The sequence below is a fragment of the Somniosus microcephalus genome, chromosome 11 (genome assembly GCF_052327205.1).
Source record: "Somniosus microcephalus isolate GS21.2 chromosome 11, FLI_Smic_1.0, whole genome shotgun sequence".
Lineage (NCBI taxonomy): Eukaryota > Metazoa > Chordata > Chondrichthyes > Squaliformes > Somniosidae > Somniosus > Somniosus microcephalus.
In genome coordinates, this window is record NC_140997.1 from 236332448 (window position 1) to 236346245 (window position 13798).

Sequence of the window (13798 nt, forward strand, 5' to 3'; positions counted from 1 at the left end):
GGGCAGATCTGGCCTTTAAAAAAAAAAAAAAAAAACTTTGGGCTTGCATTTTCCTCTATTTTGATCATCGCTGTTATGCCTTTTAGTGTTCCGAGTCCCTGCTGGAACACTTCTTGTGCGTCAGTTAGCATTTTTGACAGTCGTCCAGGTGTGACGTCGTCATCCTTTTTGGCATCTACAGTCAGTGCTTGTATGGAATGCCAATCTAGCTGTATCTTCCGGATCCATTCACGTCCTAGTAGTGGTGGTCCTCCATCTGGCAATACATATAGGTCCATTTTTGGTGTTTCCTTGCCGTTATATATAACATTCACCCTTATTTTTCCTTTGGGGTAGACTTTTTGCCCCGTGTACATCTTCAAGACAATCTCTATCTCTCAAGGGTATATGTGAGAATAGCCGCTTGTCGTCCCTTCGGTTTATGACTGTTAGGGCTGATCCTGTGTCCAATTCCATTTTCACTTGGACTCCTGCTATCTTGAGCGTGACCCAGATAGTTTGGTGATCCTCCGTTTTGATCACATTATGTCGTTTCAGACAACCCAGCTCCTTGCTTCCAGAGTCTGTATCACTCTTCTGTTCGTCTGAACTACTCTCCGTCACCTTATGTACCTTCTTGTACTTCTCCTGTGGAGATTTCTTGCTGCTGGTTTTCTTTCCCGACCTGCAGACTCTTGCTATGTGTCCTACTTTTCCACACTGTCTGCACACTTTGTCCTTGAACCAGCAATCATTATGGTCGTGTGTTCTGCCGCAGCAATAGCACTTCACTGTTCCGTGTGCCATATTCTTGTGGTCTCCGTTGTATCTCTGCAGCGCCCCGTGCTGCTGCTTCGTGTGATACTGCAATGCTGAAAGCCTTGTCCAGCGTAAGATCCTTTTCTGATAGAAGCCGTTTCTGGGTTCCTTCACTTTGAAGCCCACACACAAACTTGTCCCTTAAAGTATCTGCTAGTCCCATTCCAAACTGGCAGTGTTTCGATAGCTTGCGCAGTTCCGTTAAATACTCAGCATTACTTTCATCTTTATGCTGGTTCCTTTTGTGAAACTTAAATCTTTCTGCTATCAGCAGCGGTGTGGGGTTTAAGTGGTCCTGTAGGATTGACACTATGTTTTCAAAATCCTTTTCTACTGGCTTCTCTGGGGTTACTAGGTTTCGTAGTAAGCCATGCGTTTTTGCACCCATTGAATTCAACAATACCAGCACTTTCTTGTCATCTGGCACTTCATTCGCCTTGCAATATACTTCTATGCGTTCGACATATGTCGTCCAATCTTCGACTTCATTGTCGAACGCTGTGATACTGCCACTCTTTGGCATTTTTGGGTGTGGTTAGACTGGCTTAAAATGGCGTCTCCCGTGCTTTCCTTTCTTCCCCGCTGCGGCTTAAAATGGCGTCTCCCGCGCTGCTGCCAACGCCGCTCTCGGCGGTCCTCGTGGCAAATGGCGACGCCCTGTGGGTTTCGTGCACTGCTCCTGCGCTGCTGCCAACGCCGCTATCTGCGGTCCTCGTGGCAATGGCAGCGCCTCGCGTTTTCCTGCGTGCCTCTCTTTCCCCCGTTGACGCTGCTCGGCCCTTGAACACCGGCTGCGCTCTGCTCTCGTCTCTCTCCCCCGTTGACGCCGCTCGGTCCTGAACACCGGCTGCACCCTGTGCGCTCTGCCCTCTCTCCCCCGTCGACGCTGCTCGGCCTTTTTCCTGTGCCGCTCGGTCGGGCTCTGGCCCGGGAAGGGTCTGCACAGTACCTGTTGCTAGCCCATTTCGCTGGACCACCGTGACTGGAAAGCCAAGCCTGGCTCTCGACAGCCTCCCCTGCGATGCTCAAATCTCCGCTGGATGACTGGGCGGTTGCCCGTGGCCAACGCCCGTGCTTCTGGACTCGACCTTCTTCCACTGTTCTCCAGGAGCGAATCCCTGGGAGGTGATGCAGAGTTGCAGGTAGGTTCGAATCTGCCTCATCGCCAATGTTATATCCGTGTATCTTAATGTTGTGTCCTTCAATAATCAGACAACAGACTGCAGGGAACGATTCAACAGGTGTTTACTGAATGAGGGTTACTCTAGAACTAACTGTACAGATCACTACTCAGGGTTTATATACAGGTGTGGTCACTGCCGGTACTACAGTATACAGGAGCTGTAAAAAGTAGTTCTCTCCCTTAAGGTATATATACATTACATACATTACAAAGAGCAGGGAAGTTCTCCGGTGTCCTGGCTAATATTTACCCCTCAATCAATATCACTACAGAAACAGATTATCACATTGCTGTTTGTGGGAGCTTGCTGTGCACAAATTGGCTGCCGCGTTTCCTACATTACAGCAGTGACTACACTTCAAAAAGTGCTTAATTTGCTGTAAAGTGCTTTGAGACGTACGGTGGTCGTGAAAGGCGCTATAGAAATGCAAGGCTTTCTTCTTTCTGTCTGCCAGAAAATCAGAGCGGGCGGAACTCCTGGGGTAAGTCGGCAGGTCAGCTTCTTTTCACCGGGATTTTGGTGCAGGCATAAACGGGGCAACAACAAACCAAAAATCAGTTCTAATCTTTGTGTCGCTTTCCTATATCTGTCCTTGTGTTTTTTATCAACTGCCCTGTAAATGCTAAATGCTTTTTGTTTCCAATTTGATCTAACCTATGAACCCTGGCCTTCGATACATTTCCTGTTCTTGTTGCTGGAATGTACTTGGGTTTGTTCCATTTCCAACTCCTGTTTAAATATTTCCCATTGTTGATCTATGGATTTATTTGTTTTGCCAATTTTTCCTTCCATTTAATCGATCCCTTTTTATCTTGCTTGCATTCTGCTTTTTCCCAACCAAGATTTTATTTTTTAAATCTCCATCTTTTCTGTTCTTGCACTGAAGGTGATTCGAACCATAGAATGGTTACAGCACAGAAGGAGGCCATTCGGCCCGTCGAGCCCGTGCCGGCTCTCTGCAAGAGCACTTCAGCTAGACCCACTCCCCCGCCCTTTCCCTGTAGCCCTGCAAATGTTTTTCCTTCAGGTACTTATCCAACTCCCTTTTGAAAGCCACGATTGAGTCTGCCTCCACCACCCTCTCCGGCAGTGCATTCCAGATCCTCACCACTCTCTGCGTAGAAATGATTTTCCTCATGTCGGCTTTGGTTCATTTGTCAATCACCTTAACTCTGTGTCCTCTGGTTCTCAACCATAGAAACATAGAAGATAGGAGCAGGAGTAGGCCCTTCAAGCCTGCTCCGCCATTCAACGAGATCATGGCTGATCATCCAAACCCTAGCACCCGGTCCCTACACCGACAGCCATCCCACCCAAGCCCTATCCCCGTAACCCCACGTATTTAATCCCCCCTAACACTAAGGGTCAATTTTTTATCATGGCCAATCAACCTAACCCGCACATCTTTGGACTGTGGGAGGAAACCGGAGCACCCGGAGGAAACACACGGGGAGAATGTGCAAACTCCACACAGGCAGTCACCCGAGGCCGGATTTGAACCCGGGTCCCTGGCGCTGTGAGGCAACAGTGCTAACCACTATGCCACCGTGCTGCCAATGGGAACAGTTTCTCTCTAACTACTCTGCCGCAGATCAGCCACGATCTCATTGAATGGCAGAGCAGGCTTGAGGGGCTGAATGGCCTACTTATGTTCCTATCTAGACCCCTCATGATTTTGAACATCAAATCAAATCAAATCCACTTTTATTGTCATTGTTAGTGCACAAGTGCAGTACAACGAAATGTAGGCTTGCGGCTCCCGAGAGTGTACAATTTGGATTAGGACACTTAAACATTTCAACATACATTTGTACATATATATTAGCATAAATATGACCATAATAAAGTGCATCGGCAGATGTGCAGGCTTTAGTGTTTATTTGTGGAGTTCAGTAGGATGACAGCCCTGCGAAAGAAGCTGTTCCTAAATCTGGTCGTACGGGTGCGAATGCATCTGTAGCGTCTTCCAGATGGTAGGAGGGCGAACAGGCTGTGGTGGGTAGGGTCTTTGATGATGGACCGTGCCCTCCGTAGGCAGCGTTTCTGATATATATGGTCGGTAGCCGGGTGCCGGTAATGCGTTGGGCAGTTTTGACTACCCGCTGCAGGGCTTTCCGGTCATGGGAGCTACAGCTGCCGTACCATACCGTGATACAGTTTGTCAGGATGCTCTCTATAGTGCAGCGGTAGAAGTTAGAGAGGATCGGGGTGACAGATTACATCCCTTCAGCCTCCTCAAGAAATATAGGCGCTGCTGGGCCTTCTTCACCAGAGAGGAGGTGTTGAGGGACCAGGAGAGGTCTTCCGTGATGTGGACTCCGAGGAACTTAAAGCTGGCCACTCTATCAAATCTCCTCTCAATCTTCTCTGCTGTAAGGAGAACAACCCCAGCTTCTCCAGTAACTGAAGTCCCTCATCCCTGGAACCATTCTAGTAAATCTCCTCTGCACCCTCTCCAAGGCCTTCACATCCTTCCTAAAGTGCGGTGCCCAGAATTGGACACAATACTCCAGCTGAGGCCAAATCAATGTTTTATAAAGGTTCATCATAACTTCCTTGCTGTTTACCAAATGTTACCCTACTGTTACCTTGCCCACCTGCCCTGCTTCATTAACCAGAGTGGGGTCAAGTACTGTTTCCTCGTTCGAGTCCCCACCCTGCAAAAACACCACCTCCTTTCTCACCACAAGCATTTTCCCTGTTGCCCAATTCAAATCTCCTGCCACTTTATCTCGCTTCTAATTTATTTACAGGTTTCAATTTCCCTCACCGTTCCGTGAACTCTGTACTCTGAGACCATTCGCCTGTTATGCCTTGACTCAATCCAAAGGGATTCTGCATATAGTGTACACCCCTGTAACAGCAACATCCAACTGCATGAGCATCTTGAATTTATATAGCGCCTTTAATGTACCCCAAAGCCTTTGCACAGGTCTCAGTAAAGGAGCTGGACCTTGATCTAAAGGAGACGATACTAGGTGGGCCGACTTGAAGCTTGCTCAGAGGTGGGTGGTTATTACTGATTATATAGCTTAAAGGGATTGCAATTCGTAGCATTTTGTGTACGTATAGAATCTTACAGCACAGAAGGAGGCCCTTCGGCCCACCGTGCCTGTGGCGGCTCTTTGAAAGAGCTTCCAATTAATCCCACTCCCCCGCTCGTTCCCCATAGACCTGTCATTTGTTTTCCTTTTCAGGTATTTATCCAATTCCCTTCTGAAAGTTACTATTGAAGCTGCTTCCTCCGCCCTGTCAGAGCGCATTCCAGATCACAACAGCTCGCTGCGTAAAAGAATTCTCATCATCTCCCCTCTGGTTCTTTTGCCGATTACCTTCACTCTGTGTCCTCTGGTTACCGACCCTCCTGCCACTGGAAACAGTTTCTCCTTATTTACTCCATCAAAACCCCTCATGATGTCGAACACCTCTATTAAATCTCCCTTTAATCCTCTCTGCTCCAAGGGGAACAATCCCAGCTTCTCCAGTTTCTCCATGTAACTGAAGTCCCTCATCCCTGGGAACATTCTAGTAAATCTCATCTGCACCCTCTCCAAGGCCTTGACATCCTACTGTGTGGTGCCCAGAATTGGACGCAATACTCCAGCTGGTTTATGGAAATCCATGTGAGTTATTGGCAACAATCCAGAACCACCCAACTGAATGCTTACCCCAAGCCAAATGAGGAACTTGTGGCTGCAGAGTCCCATCAAAGCCTCCATCATCATATCACTGAAAAGGTGACCACTCCCAAAGGAATCTCTGAAAGAAAAAAATAAGGATGAATTGCATTTCTATAGTGCCTTTCACAGCCTCAGGACATCCCAAAGCACATCAAAGCCAGTTAAGTGTTTTTGAAGTGTGGTCACTGGTGTAATGTAGAGGAACGCGGCAGCCAATTTGCGCACAGCAAGCTCCCACAAACACCAATGTGATAATGACCAGATCATCTGTTTTTAGTGATGTTTGAGGGATAAATATTGGCCAGGGACAATGAGCACTTCCTCAGTACTGCACTGGGAGTGTCAGCCTGGCTGGAGCGAGGACTCAACCCACAACCTTCTGACTCCGAGGCGAGAGTGCTGCCCACTGAGCCACGCTGACACCATCTCTGCTGCAATAATATCAATCTGATTGAATCCAATGTCCCATGGCCACTTGGAGGGCCAGGCACTGCCCTGGCCAAACAGCCAGTTTCCTCCGTTACAACAGTGACTACTTCATTGGCTGTAAAGTGCTTTGGGACGCCCTGAGGTGGTGAAAGGTGCTGGAGACATGTATAGCCCCTCTCTAGGGGGTTTAGACATCTCACCTGCACAGAGATGGAGCAGTGTCAGCCTGGCATGGATCAAGTGTCGTGTGCAGAACACCACTGCCAGTCAGTCTCATTCCTGGTGTGGCTTCGATTGAACCCCCCATCCACCATCAATAAAATCATGGCTGATCATCTACCTCATCTCCACTTTCCTGCACTCGCCCCCTTTGGTTTTATACAAGGGGGGGAAATGGTAAGATTAGACAATGCTTTTATTTATATTTATTTATCTTCTTTCAACTTTGTTCCATTTCCCATGGGAGCAGGGTAGATGCTCGCAGACATCGACAAGATAGATTGAAATACAGAGAGCTCCAGAAACATTCACTCACATCGCTCTCCCACAGCCTCTCGGAATTTGACCTTTTCCAGTTCAATTTAATCTCTGTTAATGCCAGATTATATTTTACAAGTAAGGCTTTTTCACAGATAGCCAAGCACAGTGTGAACAACCAGAGATACTTGTGTGAACTCCAATAACCATTTGGAGCCGTTTGTTGGAGTTAAATTCTTGAGGGAGAAATGTGCAGGGCTCCGGGGGAAGAGTAGGGGAGTGGGACTAGTTAGAGAGCTTGTTCACAGAGGCACAGGCACTCTGTCCAAGCTGTATCACTCTATGGGTCTCCTGTAGTGAGAGCCACACATGGCCAGCCTTTCTTCCACTGTGCCCAGAGCAGGGTATTTATTATCTTGATTACATCCAGCCGATCACGGTTCTCCACGGCAGATGAAAGTGTCTCTGGGTTGTTTCTGTGAAGGTTATCCTGACTTGCAAGCCCCACCAGCCTGAGGGCGAGGGGACTGCCTTCAGTCTGGCTCCGACCTTCAGGCCAGGAGTTATACTCGCAGCAGCGCAGCTCTCGGGGTCACAGGAGCCCACCCCCCATCCCACGTCAAGGTGCTGTCCCTGGGCAAGAGATTGGCTGGTACAGTGGGATAGACAGTCCTTCCAACTTTGGGACTAGGGTACTAACCAGCCGAGATGGGATGAGGCTGCCTGTTCACTGAGGGTGCAACCTGAAATGAGTTTCCACAGTGAACCCAGTTCCTAGTGACCGCCTATAATTTGGGGCAATTGGTAATCACAGACACAGAATGGCTGATGAGGAAATGCATACTACAGTGGGCGGGGGAAGCCCATCCCTCAGTTTGGGATTGAGATAAAATTACATTACATAGAATCTACAGAAACAGGCCATTGGGCCCACTGGTCCCGGCCGGTGTTTCTGCTCCACACCAGCCTCCTCCCACCCTACCCCATCTCACCCAATCAGCACATCCTTCTAATCATTTCTCCCTCATCGGTTTATCTAGCTTCCCCCTAAATGTCTCATGATTGGCGAGTTTGTTCATCTGTTTTAGTGGAATATATTTCTCTTGGACTCTTGTTGATTTTTAAAAAATATTTCCCACTGCTGGTCTATCCCTTTGTAAATATAGCCTGGAGTGACTCCACAGCTAGAATATAACCTGAGCATTCCAGTAAAACCAATCTTCACTTTCACAATTTATAACATTAACTGAACCCCTCGGAGCAATCCCTGCTTTCTGATTACGCCCCAACTCCATTACACCGTAGAATCAACTGTTGATTATCACTTGATATATATCAGAATTGGGCAAATGCAGTTTGGCTTTGATCACATCTAAAAAAATACAGTAGCTTTACAGTCGTATTTGGGGAGGGCTAACGAGGCAAGGGAATATGCAATAAATGGTGGGATAGTGCGGGTTAGGTTGATTGGCTATGATAAATTGACCCTTAGTGTTAGGGGGATTAAATACGTGGGGTTACGGGGATAGGGTGAGATATGTGTTGGTGTAGGGGTTACGGGGATCGGGTGGGATATGTGTCGGTGCAGGCTCGATGGGCCGAAATGGCCTCTATCTGCACTGTGGGGTTTCTGTGATTCTGTGATTTCTGTGAAGAGTAGAGGGACCTTGGAGAGCATGTCCACAGATCCCTGAAGGTAGCAGGACAGGTAGACAAGGTGGTTCAGAAGGTATACGGGATACTTGCCTTTATTAGTCGAGGCACAGAATATAAGAGCAGGGAGGTTATTCTAGAACTGTATAAAACACTAGTTAGGCCACAGCTAGAATACTGCGTGCAGTTCTGGTCACCACATTACAGGAAAGATGTGATTACACAGGATATACGGCACAGAAACAGGCCATTCGGCCCAACCAGTCCATGCCGGCGTTTATGCTCCACTCGAGCCTCCTCCCGTCTTTCCTCATCTAACTCTATCAGCGTAACCCTCGATTCCCTTCTCCCTCATATGCTTGTCCAGCCTCCCCTTAAATGCATCGATACTATTCGCTTCAACCACTCCCTGTGGTAGCGAGTTCCACATTCTCACCACTCTCTGGGTAAAGAAGTTTCTCCTGAATTCCCTAGTGATTGCGCTGGAGAGGGTACAGAGGAGATTTACGAGAATTTTGTCAGGACTGGAGAATTTTAGCTAGGAGGAAAGATTGGATCGGCTGGGGTGGTTCTCTTTGGAACAGAGGAGGCTGAGGGGCGACTTGATTGAGGTGTATAAAATTATGAGGGGCCTAGATGGAGTGGACAGGAAGGACCTATTTCTGTTAGCGGAGAGATCAATAACCAGGGGGCATAGATTTACAGTAATTGGTCGGAGGATTAGAGGGGAGTTGAGACCTTTCTTCACCCAGAGGGTGGTGGGGGTCTGGAACTCTGCCTGAAAGGGTGGTCAAGGCAGAAACCCTCATCACATTTAAAAAGCACTTGGATAAGCACTTGAAGTGCTGTAACCCACAGGGCTACGGACCAAGAGCTGGAAAGTGGGATTAGGCTGGAGAGCTCATTCGGCCGGCACAGACACGATGGGCCGAATGGCCTCCTGTGTGTAAATTTCAATGATTTACTCTGAATCTAACCCGTGCTGTACCTGCCCTGGGAGTGTTTGATGGGACAGTGTAGAGGGAGCTTTACTCTGTATCTAACCCGTGCTGTACCTGCCCTGGGAGTGTTTGATGGGACAGTGTAGAGGGAGCTTTACTCTGTATCTAACCCGTGCTGTACCTGCCCTGGGAGTGTTTGATGGGACAGTGTAGAGGGAGCTTTACTCTGTATCTAACCCGTGCTGTACCTGCCCTGGGAGTGTTTGATGGGACAGTGTAGAGGGAGCTTTACTCTGTATCTAACCCATGCTGTACCTGCCCTGGGAGTGTTTGATGGGACAGTGTAGAGGGAGTTTTACTCTGTATCTAACCCGTGCTGTACCTGCCCTGGGAGTGTTTGATGGGACAGTGTAGAGGGAGTTTTACTCTGTATCTAACCCATGCTGTACCTGCCCTGGGAGTGTTTGATGGGACAGTGTAGAGGGAGCTTTACTCTGTATCTAACCCGTGCTGTACCTGCCCTGGGAGTGTTTGATGGGACAGTGTAGAGGGAGTTTTACTCTGTATCTAACCCGTGCTGTACCTGCCCTGGGAGTGTTTGATGGGACAGTGTAGAAGGAGCTTTACTCTGTATCTAACCTGTGCTTTACCTGCCCTGGGAGTGTTTGATGGGACAGTGTAGAGGGAGCTTTACTCTGTATCTCACCATTTGCCGATGTTGAGAAAAGATTCACCAAAACAACATTCTATGCCATCATCCATAAGGACTACTGTAAGGAACAGTTTATCTTTTTTTTGGCTGTGATTTCTTCCCTATCTCTCCTGAAGGTGTTGGCTCTGGTTGGGATACAGTTCCATGGGTTCTGCCAATCTCTGGGTTGCCAACCAACTGGCCAGTCCCAGGGTATGTAACCTGATTTTGGCCAGCAAGTACCTTCAAGTGGGAGGCACTGTACGGTGAATGGGAGAACGATCCCTGGCTGGTTTTCTCTGCCCACCCGAGGCTGAGGGAGAACGGGGAGGCTGGTTGCTGCTCACTTTGGACTGGATATCTGACTTAGATACTGACATTTGATTTGCTTTACTACACCATACGAAAGAAGACGATGACTTTATCCATATCCATCCCTGACGGTCCACATCGCAGACTGAAGCTGGGCTCGAGATAGCTTCCTTTAGAAGCAGCCCTGTGCTGATTTGCAGTGGCAGCTCGGCTCCCAGGGCAGGCCAGCAGAGGGCATTGTCACTTCTGCGGCAGCTAAAATGCATTTATTGCAGTTCCTTCTTAATGAACAAAATAAAAGGATAAAGGAGGATGCTGCAGCCTCTATGTAAATTCCTGCCGTGGGAGTAAATCTTGTGGGGAAAACCAGTTTGTTATTCTGGGGCATTGCTTAAAAAAAACAAAAATAAAAGATTTGTGTATCTCCTCGGGTCTCTCTCGTTCTCCGATTGTGGCTGAGCTTCTCGCCCACTTTGTGTTTATATCAGAGTCAGAATGTCATGGGGTTGTGTTCACCTCGGAATGTTGGCACAGCCGACACTCCCAGTGCAGTACTGAGGGAGCGCCGCACTGTCGGAGGGTCAGTACTGAGGGAGCGCCGCACTGTCGGAGGGGCGGTACTGAGGGAGAGCTGCACTGTCGGAGGGGCAGTACTGAGGGAGAGCTGCACTGTCGGAGGGTCAGTACTGAGGGAGCGCCGCACTGTCGGAGGGTCAGTACTGAGGGAGCGCCGCACTGTCGGAGGGGCAGTACTGAGGGAGAGCTGCACTGTCGGAGGTGCAGTACTGAGGGAGTGCTGCACTGTCGGAGGGGCAGTACTGAGGGAGAGCTGCACTGTCGGAGGGGCAGTACTGAGGGAGAACTGCACTGTCGGAGGGGCAGTACTGAGGGAGTGCTGCACTGTCGGAGGGGCAGTACTGAGGGAGAACTGCACTGTCAGAGGGGCAGTACTGAGGGAGAGCTGCACGGTCGGAGGGGCAGTACTGAGGGAGTGCTGCACTGTCGGAGGGGCAGTACTGAGGGAGAACTGCACTGTCGGAGGGGCAGTACTGAGGGAGAGCTGCACTGTCGGAGGGGCAGTACTGAGGGAGAGCTGCACTGTCGGAGGGGCAGTACTGAGGGAGAACTGCACTGTCGGAGGGGCGGTACTGAGGGAGAGCTGCACTGTCGGAGGGGCAGTACTGAGGGAGAGCTGCACTGTCGGAGGGGCGGTACTGAGGGAGAACTGCACTGTCGGAGGGGCGGTACTGAGGGAGTGCTGCACTGTCGGAGGGGCAGTACTGAGGGAGAACTGCACTGTCGGAGGGGCAGTACTGAGGGAGAGCTGCACTGTCGGAGGGGCAGTGCTGAGGGAGAGCTGCACTGTCGGAGGGGCGGTACTGAGGGAGAACTGCACTGTCGGAGGGGCGGTACTGAGGGAGAGCTGCACTGTGGGAGGGGCGGTACTGAGGGAGAGCTGCACTGTCGGAGGGGCGGTACTGAGGGAGAGCTGCACTGTGGGAGGGGCGGTACTGAGGGAGAGCTGCACTGTGGGAGGGGCGGTACAGAGGGAGAGCCGCACTGTGGGAGGGGCGGTACCGAGGGAGCGCCGCACTGTGGGAGGGGCGGTACCGAGGGAGCGCCGCACTGTGGGAGGGGCGGTACCGAGGGAGCGCCGCACTGTCGGAGGGGCGGTACCGAGGGAGCGCCGCACTGTCGGAGGGGCGGTACCGAGGGCGCGCCGCACTGTGGGAGGGGCGGTACCGAGGGAGCGCCGCACTGTCGGAGGGGCGGTACCGAGGGCGCGTCGCACTGTCAGAGGGGCGGTACCGAGGGAGTGCCGCACTATCGGAGGGGCGGTACCGAGGGAGTGCCGCACTGTCGGAGGGGCGGTACCGAGGGAGCGCCGCACTGTCGGAGGGGCGGTACGGAGGGAGCGCCGCACTCTCGGCGGGGCGGTACTGAGGGAGTGCCACACTGTCGGAGGGGCGGTACTGAGGGAGTGCTGGAGGGTCCTGTCTTTCAGATGAGACATTAAACCCAAGCCTTGTCTGCTCTTTCAGGTGGACATAATGCTCCCACGGCATTATTGCGATGAAGAGCTGCCTCCTGGGGCAACATTCCTCCTTCAGTCACAACACCACCAAAGCAGATGAACCTGCCATTCACCTTATTGCTGTTTGTGGGATGGTGCTGTGTACAATATGGCTGTCATGTTTACAACAGTGGCTGCATTTACAAGTAAATAATTGCATACGAACTGTTGTGTGTTTCTAATGTGACCAGGCACGATATCATTTTAAGTGTCTCCTTTACCAGATCTCCTTTCTCTGTGTGTGTGTAATTCTCTCTCCCTCTGGTATCAATAACAGTGGCCATGAAGCTGTTGGATTGTCTTAAAAACCCATCTGGTTCACTGATGTCCTTTAGGGAAGGAAACCTGCCGTCCTTACCCGGTCTGGGCCTATCGGTGACTCCAGACCCACAGCAATGTGGTCGACTCTTAACTGCCCTCTGATGGGGCTCAGCAAGTCACTCAGTTGTAACAAACCGCTCCGAAACACAATAAGAATGAAACCGGATGGACCACCCGGCATCGACCTCGGAACCGGCTACGGACACGACAACGGCGCACCCAGCCCAGTCGACCCTGCAAAATCATGTTGTGTGGCACTACCACCGTGCTAAATGGGATAGATTCAGAACAGATCTAGCAGCTCAAAACTGGGCATCCATGAGGCGCTGTGGGCCATCAGCAGCAGCAGAATTGTATTCCAACACAATCTGAAACCTCATGGCCCGGCATATCCCTCACTCTACCATTACCATCAAGCCAGGGGACCAACCCTGGTACAATAAAGAGTGTAGAAGAGCATGCCAGGAGCAGCACCAGGCGTACCTAAAAATGAGGTGCCAACCTGGGGAAGCTGCAACACAGGACTACATGCATGCTAAAAAGCGGAAATAGCATGCTATAGACAGGGCTAAGCGATCCCACAATCAACGGATCAGATCAAAGCTCTGCAGTCCTGCCACATCCAGTCGTGAATGGTGGTGGACCATTAAACAACTAACGGGAGGAGGAGGCTCCATGAATATCCCCATCCTCAATGATGGTGGAGCCCAGCACATGAGTGCAAAAGACAAGGTTGAAGCATTTGCAACCATCTTCAGCCAGAAGTGCAGAGTGGATGATCCATCTCGGCCTCCTCCTGAGGTCCCCACCACCACAGAAGCCAGTCTTCAGCCAATTCGATTCACTCCATGTGATACCAAGAAATGGCTGAGCGCACTGGATACAGCAAAGGCTGTGGGCCCCGACAACATCCTGGCTATCGTGCTGAAGACTTGTGCTCCAGAACTAGCCGTGCCTCTAGCCAAGCTGTTCCAGTACAGCTACAACACTGGCATCTATCCGACAATGTGGAAAACTGCCCAGGTATGTCCTGTTAGAAACATAGAACATAGAAAAATAGGAGCAGGAGTAGGCCATTCGGCCCTTCGAGCCTGCTCCGCCATTCAGTATGATCATGGCTGATCATCCATCTCAATACCATATTCCCGCTCTCTCCCCATACCCCTTGATGCCTTTTGTGTCTAGATGTTCACAAAAAGCAGGACAAACTCTCTTCCTCAGAGGGCGGTGGAAGCAGA

General features: G+C 50.4%; 1 protein-coding gene across 6 annotated transcripts in view; it reads left to right on the top strand.

Moving 5' to 3' along the window:
* The window catches only part of usp19 (ubiquitin specific peptidase 19), a 182276-nt gene extending 169763 nt beyond the window's left edge, over positions 1–12513 (top strand). For 3 of the 6 annotated variants that reach the window (XM_086002169.1, XM_086002172.1, XM_086002170.1), the window contains exon 27: positions 12208–12513. In XM_086002169.1, coding sequence (XP_085858295.1) covers positions 12208–12300 — 93 coding nt within the window. In that variant the 3' untranslated portion in view covers positions 12301–12513. The remainder of the gene's footprint in view (positions 1–12207) is intronic. The other 3 variants (XM_086002171.1, XM_086002173.1, XM_086002174.1) reach the window with 2 other exon arrangements.
* Positions 12514–13798: the final 1285 nt, after the last annotated feature.